The 16,523-nt window shown below is 49.6% G+C and overlaps 1 protein-coding gene across 1 annotated transcript in view; it reads left to right on the top strand.

Annotated features, from left to right (window-relative positions):
- CENPT (centromere protein T) overlaps positions 1-16,523 on the top strand; it is a 38,440-nt gene that overhangs the window by 14,395 nt on the left and 7,522 nt on the right. Inside the window, exons 8-11 of the mRNA XM_044987883.1 lie at positions 3,011-3,475; positions 5,792-6,019; positions 11,074-11,280; positions 13,670-13,766. Coding sequence (XP_044843818.1) covers positions 3,011-3,475; positions 5,792-6,019; positions 11,074-11,280; positions 13,670-13,766 — 997 coding nt within the window. The remainder of the gene's footprint in view (positions 1-3,010; positions 3,476-5,791; positions 6,020-11,073; positions 11,281-13,669; positions 13,767-16,523) is intronic.

The following is a 16,523-nucleotide window of genomic DNA, read 5'->3' as shown; positions in this document are numbered from 1 at the left end:
GTTCTTTCTCCTGTTTTGGGTGGGGAGGGTGTTGTGTGGAGAAGCAGATTGCTTGGGTTTCAGGATTTCCAGGCCACTTCCATGTTTATAGTGACATGGAAGTGATCCTAAACATAAAGTTGAGAGGGGCCCAAACCTTCTTCTAGCTATTCTGGTGACTCAACCTGTCCTTGGTGCCTGAGCCGCCTCCTCTCAGCATCACTGGTCTGAGTCTACTTATAACCCGCTAATTAGCAGCTGTCACTGCCTAAACAGGAGTCAGGGTCCTGAGGTGGCTCTGAATCCGTGCTTCCTGTTTGGCATCTCGTTTGGGAGACCTGGGACTGAGGGAGGAGGTGGTGAGAACTAAAGTGTGGTGACTGACTGATTTCAGTCACATCTAGCCATAGCCACAGAGCAGTTCGACTTTGGCTCCCTCCTTCTGTACTGAGCCTGCTGTCATCGTGTCGCCACAAGGTTCCCTCACTGCTGGGAAGTGTTGCGTACCACCTATTGTTTCACCTCCTTTCTGCTCATGGTGAAACTATACAGGTGAAATGCAGCTGCTGGAACTGAGGTCTCTGGGAGCACAAGCCCTTGTAGTCCTCTACCCCAGCAGCTGGGATCTTCCGCCGTAGTGGGGTAGGGTGGGAAGTGCTCAGGAGGACCTACATGGCAATATGAAGATCTGAGGCAATAATTTTGCTGTGTTTCAAATTAAAGATCTCTGTTGTCAGTGTGCATTGGTGTGTTTAAACCCTTTAGTCAATTTAACTGTCACCTGCACAGGGTTTTAAGAAACAAACAGGGCTCGTGTTCTCTCTCTGCTGCTTCATGCTGGAGAAAGAAGGCCTGGAAGGGTTTTCAGTAAACGTTTTCCTGCTTGTTCTTTACTTTTAGAAATTTCAGGACTGTCAGCTTACCCCCTCCCCTGGCTTTGTCAGAGGGCCTTTTAGGGCTCTCAGAGCTTTGGTACTGGAGCTGCCCATCTTTTAGGATGTCAGATCTTTAGCAAAGATGTTGTTGTCTGTAATGTGTACTAGTCATTGAAGTTCAATAAGTGTTGACAAAGCCAGAGTTTTAAATAGTCTTGAGTAAAAACCTTTCTCTCTTGGGATATCGTTGTTTCATTAGTCCTCCACCTTCCATCAAAAAGAAACAGAAAAAGGGCACAAGGCTAATATAAAAATGAAGCGATCACTAGGTGGACATACATCATTTAAAAAAGCCCAAGTAAAGAAAAGGACACTCTACAAGTAGGCTCATCACTAAACTCTCTCCCTCTGCTCAGGCAGTTGTAATTATACATGAGTCTGGTGCAGCACTCGTGAGTTAATATGTGCATCTGTTAGAGTATTTTAACGTCAGTGTGAATTTTGTATGAGCTGTCTGGAACGCCCATGTTATTTCACTGCACCCTGTCCCTATACCGACTGGGGCTCTGTTAAAGAGGTCAGAGCCGGGTGTGATCCCAGCAGATAGCTGTGCTCTAGACAGACTCAGCAGCACTGCAGTGTTGGGGATACTAAGTTAAATCAACTCTAGTTTTAAAACCATCCCTGCTCTGGGAGCGTAACACTTCCATTGTGCTCCATGTGCTCTGACTCTGTCAGATCAGTGGAGGAAGGAAATCCCATAATTTGGGGGCTCTCCACTGAGCAGGACCTGTCTCCAGCCCAGGAATGTTCAAATCTAGGGATTGTTGGGAAGGGTGCCCCAGCTGCCTTCATGATCTGTCTGATAAAATGCTAGTCACCACAGGCTGTGTCTACATTTGAAGCTAGGGGTGTGATTTGCAGCTTGAGTAGAAGTTACTCGCAGTGGGTCTCCTTGAGCTAGCAGTCTAGCTGTGGTAGCACAGGCAGTGGCATAGGTTAGCCACCCTGTGTAGGTCCCCATGGGATCCTGGTGGGTTTGTAGTGGGGGTGGCTAGCCCATGCCGTCGCAGCCCAGACTATTGTGGCTATACCAGTAGTTTTAGCTGAGCTAGCGCAAATATGTCTACTTGAGTGGGAAATCACACCTCCAACTCCAAGGGTAGACATAGCCTTAGTGTGCTTTCATGGAACAACAAGAGGTGGCCAGAATCCAAAGTATTTCAGAGCTTTATAAATAGCCACACCTGAATGGCACCTGGAAGCTAGCACAGTCCTTGGCAAAGTGATGTTACGTGCTCTTGATGGCTAGCACTACCAAATGGGTGGGCAGCTCCACTGTTCCACAGCAGACAGTTAGCCAGGGCTCGGGACAGACTGAGGAATGCATGCCTGGCAAAGACCCCAGAATGCAGAGACTGCCTGACTATTATTGACAACAGGACTGAGCAGATCTCTATACTTGTATCATTCTGGAGAAGATGCCTTGTTGAGCTACTATTGAATTCTCTTGTCCTTCCAAACCTCTCTCTCTCACTGGGCTTTTTTACTTCCTGGCCCTCCCTGGGGATTTCTGCTTTAATGGATGCCTTCCTGGTCAGAATTCCCAGTAGGAACCACTATTGCACTGAAGTCTCTGGCAATACCACAACAGCTCTGCACATCCATTGTGTTGTCCTCAAAGCCCCCATAAGGGTGGAACCAATAATTCTCCCTCTCTAGGCTAGAGATTGTTATAACTCTGATCTGATTGGTTCTACTTGCAGATTGGTTTGGAAGTCTCCTTTCTGTCCTTTAATTGCTCCTGGCCTTAGCAATCCAGGTGCATGAAGGACCTGTTCCTGTGGGCCCGTGGCAGATGGGGAGCTCCATGAGAACTTTTCTGTAGCCACTGGCAGAATTGCTTTGGGTGCCCTGGGGTCTGGAGAGCAATGTCTGCATTGTTCTGCTGTTCTTATCCAGAATGCTATGGGGTGGTGTGAAAGCACGTCCTTGTGACTGGCATTAAATTGCTGTAAAGATTTATGGATTGACATCAAGGGCAGGGCAAGAGTTTTGAGTTAATGACTCTGTATGCCTGTCCTGCTAATGTCTTTGCTTTCCTAGGGCCCTGAATGATTCTGCAGATTAAACTTATTTTAAAAATTTCTAACCAGCACAAAATTATCTGGCGGAGTCGCAAGCAACATCCATGATTGGAATGACCATGGGGACGAGTGATACTGAAATCATCCTCAGCAACACGGAGCTCTTTGCTCAGCCGCAGCTCAGTGAACAAAGCCAAGCAGGGTTTTCTGCTCCTGAACAAAAGCCCTTGAAAGGAAAAATTGCAGTGCAAGGGAGAAAGGCTTCTCATGCAGCTACTGAGGAGGGAATGCTGTCTGATGTGGATGCCGAGGAGGCCATGACAGAGAGACTTCAGAAGAAGGACTTGGCCCGGGATCCTGAACACACTGACCAGATGGCCACTGAATCTCGGGGACGGGCCGTGAGCCTGAGCTCAGAGCAGCGAGAACATACCCGAGGGAGCAGTTATGCAGAGCAACTTCCTGGAGCAGAAGAGCGGGTGGCTGGCGTTGAGTACCGTAGGAGCCGAAGAGAGCTGAGCTGGGACCTGCTGTGTAAGCCGCTTCCCCTATAATCAAGGAATGGCCGTTGTAAGCTAGCTTGCTGGATACACTAATCACACTTGAGTCTGGTACTTTGCCAGGCCCACCCTGTGGCCTAAAGCCCTCCAGGGGAAGAGTCCCCTGTCCTCCCCATTGTTATGTCTACACAACAACTAGATGGCCGGGGCCGGCCTGTTCCAGCCAACTTGGGCTCGTGGGGCTTAGGCTGCGGGGCTGTTTCATTGCTGTGTAGATGTTTTGGCTTGAGCTGCAACCTGGGCTCTAGGACCCTGCAAGATGAGACAGTCACACAGCAATGAAACAGCCCCGGAGCCAGCTGCAGGTTTTTCTCGGCTGTGCAGACATACCCTTAGTTGTCACCATCTCCCTTCCCCTCCCCTCCCCTGCCTAGCCCAAGTTCTCCCACCGTTGGGAGACCACTGCTGGCACAGGCTTTTCTCCCAGTTTCTTGAGCAGGCACTGCCAGGGGATCCCTGCCTCCACTGAGCAGAAGCTTCTTTAGGACCAGCCCTGGTTGGTGAGTTTTGTTTCTGCCGTGGGGTGTCCCGTCCCCCCCCCCCATCCCAGTGGGAGGAAGACCTCCTCCCTTATCATTTGGCAAGAAAGCAATGTCCTGCTTGACACTATCTTTATCCCTGGCCAATTTCCAGAAGAGTGCAGGAGTGGGGTCTCCCTGGCAAGTGGGGCTCCCCACCAAAATACAGCAAAGGAGAATTATGGAGGCAGGCTAGAGTTGGAGGGGTGTCTGGGGATACAGTCAGGGCCTGGGACAGGAGAACAAACAAGATTGGATGTTTTTCTAAAAGATCTGCTCTAGGAATTATTTTAGGGGATGTTCTATGGCCTCTGCTGTACAGAAGGTCAGAGTACATGACCACGATCCCTTCTGGCCTTGGAATTGATGAATGTATGAAAAAAGTCTTCTCCCCTCTCCTCACCTGGAAGATAGGGGTCTCCCCCTCTCCAGGATTTTATCTACTGCTTTTGTTTCTAGTTCATGGTAGAAAAACCCTGTTCTAGACCAGCTCTGTACCGAGGCTCTAGTTTGAAATTGGTCTGAGCATAGACCATTGTTCAAGACCACGCTTAGATTTGGGACGTTCGTTGTGCTGGTCTGATCTCTTCCATTTTCATCCCAGTTACATGTTCTAGGAATTGTTTATTTAAACCTGGCCCTGACTCTGGGATATTTACAGGTGGGCACAGTTTCATTCATAGACTATCAGGGCTGGAGGGGACCTCAGGAAGTCATCTAGTCCCACCCCATGCTCAAAGCAGGAACAATCCTCAACTAAATCATCCCAGCTGTCAAGGACCTAGAGAGCTGCCAGCTTAACCCCTGGGCTTTATGGGAGGCTGAGGGTAGGAACTCCATTATGGGCAGGAACTAACACTGATGGCTGACATGAGTCTGTGAGTGCACCTGCTGCCTTTACAGAGATTGAGGCAGGGTTGCAGTGCTAAGGAGGAGCCAGCAGCATCTTTTTCCTGCTTACCTTCCTGCATCAGGGTCACCATCTGAAATGGTGAATAGCTTTACACAGCTCTTCCTGCAAACCACACCGCATTTTGATTAAAATACAGAGCCCTGTGACTATCCTGGCATTTCTTCTACACTCAGTTCCTATCTTACAACTTTTGTCAGGAGGCCAGATGTGACATTTCCTCGAGGCTCGATCAGTGTTTAAGCACAGCCAGTACATGGTGCTGTACAGAACAGCTGTGGAGAGAGAAGTTCCCTGTCCTGTGAAGCTTCCAATTTTCCTATAGCACAGCATCCTGGAGAAACAGGCCAATAATGCTCCAACTCTGGAGGGTTCTCACTCCTGAGCTTGGTGGAAGAAATTAGTTTTAGGGACGGATATGAATGAAGAGAGGGAGGGAACTTTGGGCCAAACTGGCAGCCTGGAGGAAGGTGTGTGAGGATTGGGTTGAGCAAAGGGAATGAGAGGAGTAGAAGAAAGGGAGCACGTCCTAAGGACACTGGTGTTTGTGTTCCACTAATATCAAAGGCTGACGATGCAGTCTAGTTCTGCTGCTGCTAGAATATAGCTAATGCTGCTAATGCACCATGTGGCTCTCTGCGGCAGGGGCTGAGAAAAGCCAGCTGTGAAGGTCTCTTTCAAACCCACTTCCTAATGCACAGTGCAAACTCTGAACTATCCTGAGTCAAGTGAGGGCAACTCATGCAAACTCCTCCCTTGGTGTCTGGATATGTTTCATACTTGCCAGAAGTGCCACAATAAATGTTATAAAGATACATTTGGGACAGAGCTTCTGTGTTAACCTAACTCTATGAATGTCTAGCTTCTGACAGACCAAGCTCCTCACCGCCAGCTGCCTCCAGGAATCTGAGCAGACGTTCCGCCACCCTGCCTGCTCTACAGCCTGTGAAATCCAGCAGGCCATCAGTGAGAGAAACTGTCGCCAATATAATTGAGAAGCTGGATGATGCAGATCAGAGTGAAGAGGTGGCTGATGTGGAGCAGGAAATGGAGGATGACAGTGCTGAGCAGGAAGGGGCTGCTAGTGAGGGTAAGAAGCGCTTTCAGGGCAGTGACAGAAGGCAACTGAGTGCACTGCCCTGGTGCAAACCAATGGGCAGCAGGAGTCTTGGTTGGCAAAACATGACTTTGTCCTCCAGCAGGTTCTGGAGATAATCTTCCAAGTAACCTCAAAGGCATGGCTGGTCAGGCTCTCTAAAGGGAGTGTCAGGCTGGCTGCCATGCTCATTTGCCTGTTCTTGTTTCACATACACTGACTGACAGTGGACTAAATTTTCTGTTCACATGCTCTTGGCAGGTCTGTACAACTACTGTATGTATATGAACAGACAGCTCCCGGAGAGAGGTGGATAACTTCCTTCCTGGGCAAGCCATGTTCCAGCTAAGCCCATTTCCTTTGTTTGAGTGTCCCAGACAGCTAACTTTGCTTTACCTTGTTAGAGAGGACAAGCTGACCAGGATTTTGTGTTGGGCGCTCCCTTTGCAAAAGTTCAGCAGAATTGCAGTTATCTCGTGGTTCTGAGGCTGTTTCTGCCCTGGAATGGAGGCATCCTGTGGGGTCTCTTCTCTTGTTCTCATCTTGCTCCATTTTCACCCAAGGTGCCTCTGGCAAGCACATACCTGGAAACCAAAGCTGGTACAGAATGTGGCAGCTGAATGTTAAGCAGCATGTCCTGTGGGAAGCACATAACTCCAACACTCTGGGTTTTGCATTCGCTGTGTGTTGGACTTCTGGGTGGAGCTTAAGGTGTTGGCTTTGACCTATAAAGCCCTAAATGAAAAAAGAGATTCCAGGCCAAAGACCTGCTCTGTTGCTGGGCTACGCTGCCGTACTTGAGATCAGCACAGGCAGTTGATAAACAAGAGGGGCAACAGGCAGGCTGTTCTCTAAAATGAACCTGTCTCTCCTGTTAGTCTGAAATAGCGCTATCTCTTGGCAACCCCTGACTTTTTGCCCAGGCTTTTGGGGAAGGAGCAGTGTGCACCAAAGGGCTGGGATTGATACCTGGGGTGGAGGGCTGTTTCTGTTTCCTGGCTTTGGGAAGATGGCTGGGTTTAGTGCTGGTGTGATGCATGAATGTGCCAAGAGTCCAGGAAAGCTGCTTGTAATGTATTGTATACATCTAACTACACCCCTCTCCCACCACCGCAGTTCAGGCGTGTCTGTCTGTCTTGTTTCTAGAGAGTCTTTGTTTTGAGCTGAGGTCTCTTCTTTGTCTACAAGGTTAGCTAGCACTTTACTTGCTTTAGGCAGAGATCTGTTCTGTGTACGTGTAGGGAGCACAACAGGGATGGCATTCTGGGTAGCCAGCTTATTAGTTCAATATCACTGAATTTGCTGCCTACCAAGCTCCTGCAGACCGTGTTCCGCACAGTGGCTCCTTTAAACTTATGTTCTCTTCCTTTATGCAGCAGTGTGGTAGGTCATGTTGGTCCTAGGATAATAGGGAGAGAAGGTGGGTGAGCTGGTATCTTTTATTGGACCAACTTCTGTTGGTGAGAGAGGGAAGCTTACACAGAGCTCCTCGTCAGGTCTGGGAAACGGACTCAGTGTCACAGCAGAGTACAAAGTGGAAGAGATTGTGTAGCTGTAACAATGCTGGTTCTGGCGGGACCCAACTGAGAGTGCCAATTCAGGACAAATTGCTTAAAACAGGGCAGTCACAGCCCAAGGCTGGGGTTTTTCCACATCTAAGGCAAACCAAACCAGCCAGACAAAGAGGACGTTGGTCTCACCCCACTGGCTAACCACAAGTCACACAAGCAATTCCCTTAGACACTCCAGTTTCCCACTATCACCACCAGTGCCACTCGTCATGGGGATGAATGGTTATGAAAACCAACACCCCAGTAAAAAAGAAAAAAGGTTCTCTCGATCCCAAAGAACCAAGCCCCAGACCCAGGTCAATATACAGATCAGATCTTACCCACAAATCACGCTGTTGCCAATCCGTTAGAATCTAAAATTGAAAGGTTTATTCATAAAAGGAAAAAGACATAGATGAGAGCTAGAATTGGTTAAATGGAATCAATTACAAAGTTCTTAGTTCAGACTTGTAGCAGTGGTGGAGTAAACTGCAGGTTCAAATCAAGTCTCTGGAGTACATCCCCCGCTGGGATGGGTCATTCAGTCCTTTGTGTAGAGCTTCCTTGTAGCAAAGTCCCTCCAGAGGTCAGAAGCAGGATTGAAGACCAGATGGAGATGAGGCATCAGCCTTTTATAGTCCTTTCCAGGTGTAAGAACACCTTTGTTCTTACTGTAGAAAATTACAGCAAAATGGAGTCTAGAGTCACATGGGCAAGTCCTTGCATACTTTGCTGAGTTACAAGGAGTACCTGCCTTCTCTCAGTGGGTCAGTTGTATAGCTGATGGTCCTTAATGGGCCATCAAGCAGGCTAGGCAGAGCTGACACCAACTTGTCTGGGATATCTCCCAGAAGCACAGCATAAGTTTGAAATACAGACAGTATAGAGCCAATATTCATAACTTCAACTACAAAATTGATACACACATATAGACAGCATAATCCAGTTGTCCCCAACCTTTTCGTCTGGCAGGCGCCAGATGAAGGAGCACTGCAGCAGTGGAGCACCCGCCGAAATGCCGCCGAATTTCGGCGGCGAAGCCCCTCGATGACGCCGCTTGCCGTTGACAAGCAACGTCATCAAGAGGCATCCCCGCCGAAATGCTGCTGAAATTCAATGGCATTTCGGCGGGTGCTCTCCTGGGGTCCAGGAAGTGGGCGCATTAAGATGCCCCCGCGGGCGCCGCGTTGGGGACCACTGACATAATCATAACCAGCAACCCATAACCTTGTCTTAGACACCTCATTTGACCCCCTTTATACAAGCTTTGGTGCCACTACAGGACTTTGGTTGCAACCATGTTCTATCTGGTCCCAGTTCAAATCAATAACATGACAGTAGTATAAGTAGTTAACACACATTTCAAGCCGAAGTAGCCCAGTAACACCCCTCCAGTCATAGGGAAGAAAAGAGGGAGGGGGGAAGGCAGCTGGGGGCGCTGCTACTGGGTGTTAGATTGTTGTAATAAGCCATAAATCTAGTGTCTCTGTTCAGTCCATGATTTTTAGTGTCTAGCAAGGTTATGAATTTAAGCTCCCAGGCTTGCCATTTGAAGGTGTTGTGCAGATTTCCTTTGAGAATGCGGACTCAGAGGTCAGCTATGGAGTGATCATTTGGTGAGGCGTGTTCACCACCAGACAAAGCACTTCAAGGTATTGAGTTTGGGCCTCACTACTTCATCTTGTGCCACAGTATTGTTTAATTGTTTGCATTTCAGTAGTGCCTAGAGGCCCAAGCTGAGATTGGGCCCTTTTGTGCTTGTTGCTGTACATACAGATACATAGTAAGAGAGTTCCTGCCTCGAAGAGCTTGCCCTGGAGATGGACAATGGAAAGGTCTCCAAACAGAGATGGAATGACTTGCCTAGTGTCACCCAGGGAGGTTTGTGCCAGAGCCCCAGTCTCCCGAGTCCCAGTTGGTGCCTTAACCACAGACCCTCCTTCCCCTCAAGTGTTTGTTAATTATTATATGGGGGAAACTGCAGGGTAATATGGAAATTAATTACAGGAGTCGGGTGATTAAAATCTTGAGTGCAGAGTTGCACTGAACCAGGAACGCGATGGAATTTAAGGAAAAACCTTGGAAAGTCCTTGCTGTCCTCGGCATTCCAATGGCTCAGCATTGTGTTGTCCTCTATCTAATTTTGGAGCTTCTGCCGGGATATATAATTAAAGGAAGCTTTCTCCACTGACAAATTTCTAAACACGATTGACAATTATTTTTAGCTATACTGTGTGTTCTTCCCTAAGTAGGTAGTTTGCTTCAGAAAACTGATTGCTGCAACTTCTTTCTAAAGCCCACTCAGATGTATGTCCTGTTTTGGTTGGGTTTTTTTTCCCCTGGAGAAAATGCCCTTATGTATGGCTGCTTGCTGCTCATGTGAGGAAAAATGCTTGTTACTTGTGTGTGTCTGATCTGTAGAAGCGACGTTGTCAGTCAGAGGTTAGATATGAGTGGGCCTGACTTCCATTCTAAGTGTGATGTCTTGCAGTTTGCTTTCTGGGCCAGCCTGCTGTTATATATGACTTGTTTTGACTGGATTGTAGCTGGTCATGTACAGGTTATTGACGTGGTGTTCTGATGTGGGGAATGTTCTTTTTGTTGCTGCTCTTTGGGAACTGAAATCTCCACAAGTAGCTGATAAGGAGGAAATCTCCACCTCACTTAGGTTTAAAGAAATACTTGGAGCTGTCAGGCTTGGAGAGAGCTGCTCCTCTCAGCTCAGGTTCACAATAAGGATTGATCGCTTTTTGCCATGCACAAACTGGCATATATTTGACAGTTCTCTTTAATTCCCATTGGCATTCCAGATCCCCTTCCTAAAATAACCCTTGACACCAGCATTGTGGGCACCAGAAGTAAGAGACGTAAACCTGCTTCTCTTGTGTTGTCGGATGCTTTAACATCTGAACTGGAATGAACATGGGAACAGCCTTTCCCTAGTTGCATACAGCTCTTCTGATGTGAGGTATTGAAACAGGCTGGGGACTGATGGAGAAATCCACAGTGAGATTCTCTGCCCTCTCGCTGCAGCTGCCCTGCTGGTCAGAATGTCCCTAGTAAGTGAGGCGGGCGTTGATAGGCGGCTCAAATGCCAGTCTGAACTAAAACCTCTAGTTTTATTTCTGCTTCTCCATATTGGCAAGGGCTGTTCTGTGTCCTTCAGACAGCTAGGCAGAGCAAAATGCAAACCCTCTCCCTTCCGAATTCAATGGAGAGGGAGCCGAGTGGACTATTAGTAGCTAGGGCAGTGAACTAGTTCTACTTCAACCCTCTAACCTTGGCCAAGTAACTTAAGCTCTGTGCCTCAGTTTACCTAGCAACTACATTATTAAAAACCAGCACTATAGGCTTACACGGCGCTTTCCATACTAAAGACAGACATGTTCCTGGGACTATTTGTCTGTCTCAGATGGGGGCTGAGGCTTAATGCGTGTGAGGACAAGCCTTGGCTGAAAGGCCTGTCAGAGTAAAGCTTGTTTGTTATCCCTTACCTAGTTGTCGAGAGCCCCAGAAGTGCTAGAACCCGCAGCTTGAGCAGGCATTCTAGTGCCATGTCTGCTCAGTATCCTGAGCAATCCAGAAGGAAATTGATGAAGGAAGCTGTCGAACGAGATGGTGGAGCTGTAATAGGAGAGGTGGGTGACTCCGAGGAAGAGGAGATGACTGAGGAGGAAGCTGAAACTGAGGAACCAGAGAGTGAAGGTAAGAACGCACTCGTGGTGGTGGTAGAAGTCAGTTGGAGGGGCTGCCCCTGGGGCCTGTCAATAGACTGTGGAAGGGTTTTAGTAACAATATTACCACCCATGTTGTCCACTAGATTCCACAGTAGAATAATGTCCAGCTAGATCTCGCTGCTGAAGAATATTCTTACTGTGATTTTCCTCTTGAATGAAAAGGGGAATATTTCAGTGCTATTGCTATCTCCAATAGTCTAAACCTAAGGACTTGTTAAAGGCTCAGTCCTGATCATTGGCCTGTCCCCTCCTAGTAACATCACTTATTCTTTAGGGTAGAGTTATTTGGTGTCAGATTAACCAGTGCTTTGAGTTGCCAAATCCCTGGGTTCTTGTCTAAGGCCTAAAAAATCTATCCCTGATAGTCTGAGCTGTAGGTTTCTCAGGACATATACTTTTGGTCCAGCTCCATCCAGTTACATGTGCTTGTCAACATCCAACACCCTGCGTGAGCCAGGGAGCAGGAATTTGGGGCAGTAGCCAACTTGCACAAAGCTATGAAAATTCTCCTGCCAACAGAGACTGAAACTCACACATAGGTAGGCTGGTGCTGTAATGTCAGGGCAGGCTCCACAGAGCTCAGGGTGGTTGGGGTTATTGAAAGGGCTGAGCCAGTCCAAGAATATATGGGCAGAGATGGTGACCTGACGTTATCACTCTTGATTCTGCATTACACACAGCAAGAGGGGCATCTGCCTCAGGGCTCCTCCTCAGACAGCACTGACGGTTACTCAGTCTCTCAGGAGACTCCTGTCTGCTTTCTTGTTGAAGACGTAGGTTCAGGGTGCTGGGTTCTCCACCAAACAAGTCTCTGCCTGAGACAAGCTTCAGTGTCCTGCTTGACTAGTACAAAAATCTCCCAGAATGAGGTGCACAGTGGAGTGGGGGATTTGTGGGAAGGCATCCTAAAAAAACAGCTCCCCAATCTCCACTCTCCTCACCAGCAGCGGGAGCAGTGTTGGGTGGTCAGGCTGGCTGCACCAGAATGCCCACGTAGCACATGTTGTGCAGAGGGGCCAACTGGGTTGCCGCTAGTGTCAAAAGAAATGTTGTGGATGTACTTAACCGTGCTGCCAAGTGCGCTGGCCCTTTAGGCGGCTCTGGCTGGAGAGTTGGTTGGGCCTGCTCCCTAGAACGTTGTTCGCGAAGGGGGAGGAGAGGGGCGTAACGTTCAATAAAGGCGGGGAGAGAAGTTGGACAAAGAGATCAAAGCCAAGCGTCACCCTCCTAATCGCCTGAAGACACTCTGAAGAGCCTAGCGTAGTGCTGCAGTTTGCCACCCTAGGCGCTGCACCCCACCCCCCAAACGCCTAGGATTGCCTGCTCAGAAAGGGCTGAGCTGAGGGACCCATTCTCAGAGGGACTCTTAGCATCGCATTCGGTGTGTGGAGCGCTCAGTAGATGACTACTGCTCAGGACCCGTGGCAGTAGCACCCATTTTCTGTAACAGATTGTATTATTCTAGCTGTTTGTAACCATCACTAGGGTAAACTAATACCACGTTGATCCTACAACTTCAGGCTTTCCCCAGACTGCAGAGGAAACCAGGAAGCAAGGAGTCCCACCCACTCCCCCATTCCCTCCTAAGATATGGAGTCATTGTCTCATTTCTCCACTTAACCTGCTTTGTCCTTCCTGATCCCGCTTGTGGGGGAGAAGCAGACGGAAGGATAAAAAATGAAGCTGAAGAGGGTAGATAACAGGGTCTGCCCCAGATGAAATTTACATGGTGGCTGCTGCCCCTTCTGATAGAGGCAGGCTCACAGCCCTCCAGGATCCTGGTTTGGTGTCTCACTCCCACTTCTTTCGCCCTTCTATGACCTGGGCTTCAGCTGGCCGGCCCCTTCTGTGGAAGTGGGTGATGCTGCTGGACTCTGCCCCTTCCAGTGTAAGGGCAGGAACTTCTTCCTAGGCTTGTCCCTGGTGCAGGGAGAATGGCGGGGGGAATAGTTCTGGGCTTCTGGGAGCCTCCTTGGGAACTGAGTGTAGCAGAGCCAGCTCCCATCCTGTGGAATCGCCTCTCTCCATGGCCATGGAGTACAAGACTAGGTGTACAGAGTTGGCCAGGCACACAGGGAGAGAAATCAAGAGGAGACTGATTAATCTCTCTCAAAAAGGAGAGACGCCTTATCGCCCTAAAAGCAGCTGCAATCTATAAGACTCAGCGTGGAACCAATGCTGCAGTTGCTGAGGACTCTTGTCATCCCTACTGAGAGGGAAAGAGGCTACAAGACACTTACAATGTGGTCTGTACTGTGGAAAATTTGGTATCCCCACCCCCTTATGGGAGCATTTGCAGCAGGAACTCCAAACCACTAAAATCCAGGGCTTAAGTGTCTCGTGCTCTCTCTCCTCAGAGCTGTCCATGAAGACACCTGCATTCGTCCGTGCTAAAGTGTATAGACCATCTCCCTTGCTGTCAACCCCACGCACCCTGAAAACTGCTGCCTCCAGGTAAGTGTGAACCCACACTCCACAGTGGCCAGGCAGAGCTGGAAGCAGGGGATTGTTCCCTAGCCAGTCACCCTTGGAGCTCTGTGAACTGTTAGCTGCTGCTTCAGTGGTGCAAGGGACTCTGACTTTGGCAAGTGGGTAAAGGCAGCTATTGAGCGACTGTTAATAAACTATTCTCCCAGGGCAGGTCTCAGGCTGCAAGCCCTTCCCATGAGCACTCATTGAACCTTTTCCTTTCCTGAAGGCTCTTCATAGTGTTGGAGGCGAATCAGGGGCACCAGATTGCAGCTGCTAATGCAGTGCTACGGTAATATACAGTAAATAGTCATAGCCCAGAATTGGAGCCCGGAGATGCTGGCAGGGCAAGGAAAGAGGCAAGTCCCTTTAGCGTGTTAAATGAACTGTGGTGTCTTGGATTTGGAAAGCCGCTATTGCCCCGTGACTAGTGCTTTTCCCGGTGCTGAGTGTGGACTGCACCTGACTGGAGACACACAAGGCACCTCTGCCCTGGGTCACTCTAAACCAGTCAGGTTAATGGTTGATACCACCTGGCCAGCCACGTGCTTCATCTGAGCCAGCAATAAGAGGTTCTCCTGCCCCTGGAGCTCAGTCTCTCCAGCCCCAGGACTATCTGGGTTTTGTCCAGCTTCTCCAGTGATATGGCAGAGGGTGATACTGTAAATACTCATGTTCATAGGCACCCATGCGGCCCCATCAGCTATTTGCGGGCAGGGGATCAGCATTTTTTTTGCAGAGCCGGGAACCGCCCCCAATCAGCTGTTTCTGGCTCTGAGCTGCTGCGCTGATCAGTGTGGCCAAAACAGCTCTTTCAGGCAGTGCTGTTCAGCTGGTTTTTGACCACCAGCCAATCAGTGAGGGGGACTCTCCTACTGGGGCAGGGGCTGAGTGACCCCACGGGTGCCGTGCCCCCCCCACCTGCATTTTGTGGGCAGCAGGCTGCTTTCTGTAGCTCTGCCGCTGAGCAGCTCCCTGCCTTGCTTCAGCCTCTCAGACCGCTAAAGGTAGTAGCAGCAGCAACAGGTAAGTGTATTTCAAAGGTGGTCTTGGGGTGAGAGTGGCTGGGGTGGCGGGGGGGGACTGAAACCTCTTCCCAGCCCCACGTGGCTGTGCAGAGAGCCAGCACCTGGCTGCTGGAGGGGTGGCCGTCTGCAGTGGGGGGGCACTGGCTGCAGCCCAGCTCTCTGCATCTGGCAGGGGGCTCTGTCAGAGGCCTTTCCAAAAACATCCCCCTGGCCCCTGCAGCACAGAGAGACTGAGAGTACCAGCCCCCACTGGGCAGCTGGACTGGCATGGGCGTGGGGGGGTGTCTCCTGGGCTTCTGCGGGGTGCAGTGCCCCCCTGCTTGCCCTTCCTGCCCAGGCAGAGGTGCCTGCCTCTTGGAAACAGTGGCCACATGTCCATGCAGTGCGCTTGGTCCCCCTCCTGGCATCTGGCTGCCTGCCTCTTACTGGGGTGGGGGGTGGAAGGGAAGCAGCAGTGGGGAAGGGTTTGGGGTGGGGGTGGGGGAGACACTCAAGCTATCAGGGGAAGCCTTCCACGCAGAGCAATCTCTGCCTTGGGGTGTGGATGGACTAGTCTCCCAAGGGAAGGGCTAGTGTGACCCCTGGGCTGGGACGAGCTCCTGTTTAGTCCATGTGCTCTGGCAAACACAAGTCCAAGCATCACGTTGGGGGGGTGGGGGGCATTGCTGAGTCCCAGGGTTGAGTAATTCTCTGGTGATGGTCATTGAATTGCTAATTGTCATTCACTTGCTGCACAGTGGCTGGTGATGGCTGTATAAATCAGCCATTTGGTCAAGTGCCTTGTTGTTTCTGGGGAGTTGCCTTCTGGGCTACTCCCAAATTTGCAGCATATTTCATTAATACCGTACTGCACAATCTCATAATTTCATACACTGTAATGATGTACATAGTTCAACAGAACAGTGGGTTTCAGCAAATCAGAACCTTTCCCATGATACCTTACATGGCCTGCTTTATATGAACTGTAAAGACTATATACAAATGATGAATATGGGGCTTACAGAGCACAGCACACCACTCCCCCGAGCTATAGAGCAGTGATTCTCAAACTTCGGTACTAGTGACCCCTTTCACATAGCAAGCCTCTGAGTGCAACCCCCCCACCTTATAAATTAAAAACACTTTTTATATATTTAATCATAGAATCTCAGGGTTGGAAGGGCCCTCAGGAGGTATCTAGTCCAACCCCCTGCTCAAAGCAGGACCAACCCCAACTAAATCATCCCAGCCAGGGCTTTGTCAAGCCTGACCTTAAAAACCTCTAAGGAAGGAGATTCCACCACCTCCCTGGGTAACACATTCCAGTGCCGCCTCACCCTCCTAGGGAAATAGTGTTTCCTAATATCCAACCTAGACCTCCCCCACTGCAACTTGAGACCATTGCTCCTTGTTCTGTCATCTGGTACCACTGAGAACAGTCTAGATCCATCCTCTTTGGAACCCCCTTTCAGGTAGTTGAAAGCAGCTATCAAATCCCCCCTCATTCTTCTCTTCTGCAGACTAAACAATCCCAGTTCCCTCAGCTTCTCCTCGTAAGTCATGTGCTCCAGCCCCCCATTATAAGTGCTGGATGTAAAGCGGGGTTTGGGGTGGAGGTTGACAGCTCGCAACCCCCCATGTAATAACCTCGCAACCCCCTGAGGGGTCCCGCCCCCCAGTCTGAGAACCCCTGGTGTAGAGTGTCAGCTAGCAACTCCAAGACTTGGGACTTTTA

The sequence above is a fragment of the Mauremys mutica genome, chromosome 14 (genome assembly GCF_020497125.1).
Source record: "Mauremys mutica isolate MM-2020 ecotype Southern chromosome 14, ASM2049712v1, whole genome shotgun sequence".
In the NCBI taxonomy this organism is placed as follows: Eukaryota; Metazoa; Chordata; order Testudines; family Geoemydidae; genus Mauremys; species Mauremys mutica.
The sequence above is the reverse complement of the archived record's forward strand: the minus strand, read 5'-3'. Positions and strand labels throughout refer to the sequence as shown.